Here is a 6,475-nt window from a genome sequence, read left to right on the forward strand (position 1 = left end):
AAAAAATATGGGTAAGCCCTGCAAGCTTATTGCTAATGATGACGGCGGCCCACAGGCAGAATATTGGAAAGTTGAGTGGAAGGAAAATGGTATATTTTTTGGAGGTATAGTAATAATAATATTAACAATAATCACCTCACAGCTCAAACTGGATTTGTTCTCAGTGGTCCAGTCTTATTTTTGAATATGGAAGTTTAATTTTATTTGGAAATTAAAATCAAAGTAGGAAGGAACTGAGCCCACGTTACTTGATGTCTGTTGTGAAGTTTCCACGATGAGTAATGATTCGGGATCATTACTCATCGTTATATCACCTTCCTGTATTGATTCGCTGTATTTTGTCAAGTCGGAGTTGTTTATTTTATTAGGAAACTTTGGATTATTTCATGCTTGTTGCTGCTTTAAGCTTTATGAAGATTGTTGTAGTTAGTTAGTTAAGATAGTTGTATTATATATGTTTATTCTGAGTTCCTGTATATTCCCACCAAGTTAAAGTTATTTGGGTTACAATCGTTTTTTTCCACGACACATTTCATAGTAGTTTACCTGACTCCAAACTCCAAATAAGTAGAAGCTGTAAAGCAGCTTGCCAAACAAGATGGCGGAGCGTGATGACATCACTCTAGACTGAAAAAACAAATCCAGATTTTCTAAAAATTGAATCAAAAATTTGATAAAACCAATTTATCAATTTCCCCTGACCTAAATCCAGACTCTTTTCTCCTAGTAGAAAATGAGACCCATCAGACCCAACAATGCAGAGGACCGTCTCCATGCCACTGTGCACTGATGCAGTAATACCATAAACCTCAGACTCTGATGCAGACTACTGAACATACACAAACACCTCTGTATTAAAATCCTCCATAATAATCAAACTTTGAAAGAAACTGATCAGCTGCAATCATCAATAAAAGAAAACAAACACTGCATGCTTTTCATGAGCTCAACCAAACTTTGGGAGTAGTGACCCATATGGATCAAGGACATTGCGTTCTCCTCTCCTTCAGGTATTTATTTGCTCCGTGTTGAAACAGACAACAAAGACGTTTCTGCCCTGTGTGAGTGAAACCCAACCACAACATGTAAAACCACTTCACCGACACATTAAAGATGAAATATCTGGTCCAACCACCGCTCCAGTGAAACGAGGATTCAACAGGTTTTCATCAGTTTAACGAGAAGCTGGGTGGAGGTGAAACGGCTGGTTGCCTAGCAACTGATTAGGACATAAAACCACAAATTGTCTTGACGTTCAACTGGTGTTTGGAAACTAATGAGATGGCTCAAGTTATCTGGGTTATTGGGTCAGTGGATTTTGTTTCAGAGAAGCCACAGATGTTATAAGACAAAGATCAAATCACGCATGTTTGGTTTCTGCATTAAAACCAGGGTTTAACTTTCATGTGCGTTCCCACTAATGTACATAAAAACTTGAATACAAGGTTGGTGGTTTCACATGCAGATAAATGCGTGTGGCTCCTTTTAGCAGAAACTCTGCAGACGAGTTTCAGACAGGAACTATGGAGATGCAGACTCACCCTGCTTACATGCAACATCCTGGCTGCTTCATTTACCGGCGGCGTGATTGGCAAATGTCCACGATTGCTTTTCTGGGATTAACAAGAAATCCCAGAAAAAAATATGTAAATAAAAGCTGATTTACATAATCATCTTTTATTCTGCTTGTCTTGTATAATGAAAATTAAATCTCACTTCCCTCCACAGTGACTTTAAACAGCGACTTGATACTTAAACCAAGACCAAAGTTCTCAAAATGAGTCAATTAACATGAGAAAGTGAGGAAAGAGCCAAACGGAGGGATTTGGGTTTCTGTCACTAAACTAAAGCCCTGATTTGGTCTCTTGTCACGTAAATAACTCAACAAAGAGAAATCTCAGCGTGAAGAGGGAAGAGTCCACTTTCTGTTGTTCAGTGAATTAATTAAGTTCATGTTTTTGACTCAGGAGACAAGATGTTTCTATGTTGCAAACAAACTTAATTAGAAGCAGTGAGTTTTATTTCTTAAGTGTTTATTTGTTGAATTTGAGTGTAGAAAAAAGTTTCTCCATAGGAGAGATCATAGTTGCTTCACAAGTGTTCAGACTTCCTGGGGTCCCGTCATGGCGGCCCTCAGTGCTTCGACACAAAACAACTGGACTTCTTCCAGAAACAGTGAAAAGACATCCAGTTCCTCCCTATCAGAGCCCTGAATTTAAATCATTTCCTTCCATTTACTTTGAATCAAAATAATGAAAAATAAACAGCTTGTTGCTATAGTTCAGCTTTCTCTTTCTGTCCCAGACTGGCTGCACACCTGAAGCTCAGGTTATCGGAGGCGGAGTCTGGGGTGTTGCCCATCCTGAAACACACAACCAGAACCATCAGTCTGTCTTCACAGTTAAAGCTGTTTTCCTCCTGCCTCCCAAAGACACTTTAGTTGAAGAGGTGTGCATAAGACTGACATAACACCTGTCATGAACATAGAGTCTTCATAAATGTTTACAACTGTTGTAAAGAAGTGTAATGACATTTTTAATACAAAATTGCTCAAAAGGTTGATTTAATAGTCTATTAAAAGTGTCAACTTTGCATTGAAAGTGTCATTATTTACCAAATGACATTTCATGACAACAGCCATAAACATGGAGTGTTCATAAATGTTTACAACTGTTGTCAGGAAGTGTCATTTGGTAAATAATGACAATTTTAATGCAAAGTTACATTAAAAGTTCATTAAAAGTGACGTTATTTACCGAATTGCACAACATTTACAAAACCTCCATCATGTTTATGACAGGTGTTATATCAGTCTTATGCGCACCCCTTTAAATAAAATGTTATTGAATAAAAATAAAAGCAACTCACCTGGTTGTGATCCGAGCCTTGTGATTGGCCGAGCCGTCCACTGTGTCGATCCAAGAGGCGCCGCGTAAAACGTAGTTGGGCTGAGCTGCCGGGAAGCGTGTGGACGTCCACTCCCACGTGTTTCCCATCATGTCGTACAGTCCTGCAGGAGCAGCCAACGCAAAACTAAATTCTTATTAAACTTACTTTTTTGACTGTAATTATAAAAAATACTTTTGGTTTTTGTATTTTAAGTTAGCTAAGGCGCCAATACCATAACTGTTCTGAGGAGGAAATGCAGCGACAGACGAGATGCCGTGATATCCGTCCTCTGCAGTGTCTCCGTCTGGAAACTGTCCCTGAAACACACACAGGAGGAAACAGTTTCGTTTTCTGTCTTAAAGAGACAATACTGTCAATTATAACACATTTTCCTGAATAATAAATCGTCCCAGAAATTTTTGCGATAAATGACAAAATTGTCATTTTGAGACCATTTTCAAAAGTAAAAATAAAAAACATTCAACAGTGGTACCGGGGAAACATTTTAAATATTCACATACAACACACAAAATAACAACAATAATTAATTATGAAATCTCTGTAAACAAAATCAGATCACAAAAATATGATAGTCATTCAGCTTAGACAAGGAAAACAGGCAAAAGAGGCAGGTAGTGCAGAATCACTACTTCATACCTACGATAGTGAGGGGGAGCATCTCTGACAAGATTTACATTCATTTTAATTTATTATGCAATTAATTTATTTATTGTTTATTGTGACAGGCTTACTTGTTAACATAAAACTGCAGAGAAGTTAGCATGAATGATTATATTTAAAAAATAAATGAAATCAACTCCATGAAAACAATCTGACCTGCCACAGGTTGGTCCTGTTAGGCTGGAACTTGTTTCCCCACGGATACGTCCGACCTGGATCAGAAATCATTGAAGAAAACAAAATTAAAAAGCAAGAAAATAATTCAAATTAAAAAATATTGTTTTCTTCTGTTAAAAAATACATTTATTATGTGTGATGCATGTCTTCCTTGACAGAAATTATTTATTTATGTCACCATCTAAGAAAAACTGTTAATAAATATAGATTTAAATGTCTGATTAATTTACTAAACATTAACTCTTTATATGTTGATGTTACTTTTAATTTTGATAGTGATAAAACTCCTGATAATGTTTTATTTATTGACTTGCTGTGCAGATTAACCAATCAAATGTGGGTCTGTTATCCTGTGAGGGTCGATGTTCGGTGCCGTTTACCCTGCAGTCCTCCTCGAGCCGCCCACTCCCACTCCTCCTCTGTGGGCAGTCTGTGGCCTTTCCACTTGCAGAACTCCTGCGCATCATTCCAGCTCACATGAACCACCGGGAAGTCCAAACGCTCTAGAATACTTGAACCAGGCCCTGCGGGCTGAGCAGAGGCAAGGAGGAGTGAGGCTTGAGGAATACCCTCAGCGGGAAAGAAAAACGTAAAACTTACCTGTCTCCAAAAGGCTCGTTCTACGGGCAGCCACCAGGGGGCAGACTAGATAGCAGAGAAACGAAAATATCTTAAAACTGGGTTGTCCAAAGTGCAGTCCTGGGGCCATTTGTAGCCCACTGAATGATTCTGTGTGGCCCCCAGACCACAACTCTGGAAGCCAAATGCAAATGGACATGCCTTTTTTATCCTCTAGGGAAACATTTTCAAAGGAAAAATCTTAAAATAAAACAATGATAACTACTGCATAACATATTTCTCATTAGGTTTCCCTTTTTATTTTATTTTGTTTGATAAATGCACCAACAAAAGCAGTATTTACTCCCATTCTGTTCTTGTTGCTGAGCTTGGACTAAAAAAATATCTTAACTTAAAAAAGGTCTGACCCATCTTGTTTATTACTGAGCAGATAAAACATTTAAAAATGTAACAATAAGTTTATTTGTACAGTTTTATTTTAAATGATTACTTTACCTAGGAATTTGCCCATAGGATCTTTTGCATCTCTGTGCTCCTCTTTGATTGAGGCACAATTTGAACCACTTTTTTTTTCAGCAGGGTTCACAAAAAAATCATTCAGAGAGCTCCAAACGGCCCACGGGCCTCACGTTGGACACCCCAAAGACAACAACTGAAGCTGCATTGTTTGCAAACCTCAGCTTTTGAGTCGCTGGTTGGATTATTCTGGTCACGTTTTCATTCTCACCTCTATCCTCTGAGTCACTTTGCTCTTCAGTTCATCTGAAACAAAGTCCTGAAACACAAAACTCCATCCAAATGTCTCAGCCTCGGTTTTATACTTCCCTGCTCGCACAAAGTCTCTGTTGAGAGGGAAGAAAAACAGAAAAGCTATCTTAGCACTGCATTAAATAGATATATTATAAATAGCTGAATGTCTGGTTTGTTGGTATATTACCTAAAAATTGAATTTGTGACCGGATATTTGTCTAATCTGAACGGCAGCACCTTCACCTCCCTGACCGGGGACTCTCCGTCCCTGCTGTCCGCGGCTCTGGTTCCCATCTCCAGCCTTCCTCCGGAGATGTTCACCATCTCCCCAGCGGCTGTCAGAAGGAAATCAGTGCCATTCTGATAAAGGTTTATTCATTTAACATTTATGTATTTTGTAAAATGAGATCTTACCGAACTCTGGTAGTAAAACAGCAAATACCCAGAAAACGGTTCTAACGTCCATTTTTACAGTTTCTGTCCGCGAGCTGAGGCTAAAGTTAAAAACTAACATTAAAGTTTAAGATTTAACTAATAAACACGACTTCGTTTTCAAAAGCTTTTAAATTGTAATTTGTTGCATTGTTCCTTTTTCTTTTTGGCGACTCACAAAATTCTGTGCGACGTGAGAAACGTTCCGTGTTCAAAGGTTCCGCTTAAGATAAGAAAAACGAAAAAGCCATTTCAGATGGTTGGAATCTCACTAATTATAGTAAAGGCCTAGGAGAATAAGATATTAGTGGTGTAATGATGCATAAATGTCTATAAAAGGCTAATATGACTAAAAAAATTGATAATTTTTATAAATACTTATAAAAACCTTGTTCCAAATCTGATATATGGACCATAAACACGTATTTAACACTGATAGCCTGTATGAAAGTCTACAGACACACCAATATTAAATAACCACTTTATGATGACATACAAAAAAGGTGAATCATGTGAAGCAACTTAAAATCTTGTTCTACCTCTAATGTGACATAATCTGGTTGCATAAGTGTCCCACACCCTTAAACCAGTATTTATTTGATGATCCCTTTAATTTATATTCAACAGTCTCAACATGCCTTAAAAACCATAAATCACAAGATATTCCCATTTATGTCTCTGATCACAGATTTTCTGACAGATAGCTCTGAACTCTGTTTTTGTAGACGTTCTTTCATTTTCTTCTTTAGATTTGTGTCAAAATGGACATTTGTAAACTTTATTTTAAATCTCGCAGTATGAAACAGTCAGCGCCATGTTTCACTAAGTCAGGTTCTCTTTTGATGTGGATTCAGTCCCAAACATTATCACTTTACACATTTTTGTCTCGTCTTTTCATCAATTTTGGAGAAACAGTTTACAAAACAATCTTGCCGCTACATATTTTCTTCATGCTGCCCATGGAGTT

General features: G+C 37.6%; 1 protein-coding gene across 1 annotated transcript; it reads right to left on the reverse strand.

The window, feature by feature from the left end:
- Nucleotides 1-2,018: 2,018 nt before the first annotated feature.
- sumf2 (sulfatase modifying factor 2) lies at nt 2,019-5,720 on the reverse strand. Its single transcript, XM_005813988.3, has 9 exons — nt 5,491-5,720; nt 5,264-5,411; nt 5,054-5,168; nt 4,348-4,392; nt 4,128-4,278; nt 3,727-3,782; nt 3,122-3,206; nt 2,869-3,010; nt 2,019-2,362 (listed from the first exon to the last, which is right to left on the reverse strand). The coding sequence occupies exons 1-9, from the start codon at nt 5,588-5,590 to the stop codon at nt 2,275-2,277; spliced, it is 930 nt and encodes a 309-aa protein (XP_005814045.2). The 5' UTR covers nt 5,591-5,720; the 3' UTR covers nt 2,019-2,274.
- Nucleotides 5,721-6,475: the final 755 nt, after the last annotated feature.

This window comes from Xiphophorus maculatus, chromosome 11, assembly GCF_002775205.1.
Source record: "Xiphophorus maculatus strain JP 163 A chromosome 11, X_maculatus-5.0-male, whole genome shotgun sequence".
Classification (NCBI taxonomy): Eukaryota; Metazoa; Chordata; class Actinopteri; order Cyprinodontiformes; family Poeciliidae; genus Xiphophorus; species Xiphophorus maculatus.

Excerpts from the sequence above, each read along its gene's own strand:
- sumf2 (XM_005813988.3), bottom strand. The coding sequence starts at position 5,590 with ATGTTAGTTTTTAACTTTAGCCTCAGCTCGCGGACAGAAACTGTAAAA. Across the intron at positions 3,207-3,726 it reads ACAGGACCAACCTGTGGCAG|GGACAGTTTCCAGACGGAGA; the intron begins GTCAGATTGTTT and ends TGTGTGTTTCAG. Across the intron at positions 3,011-3,121 it reads TCCTCCTCAGAACAGTTATG|GACTGTACGACATGATGGGA; the intron begins GTATTGGCGCCT and ends CTGCTCCTGCAG.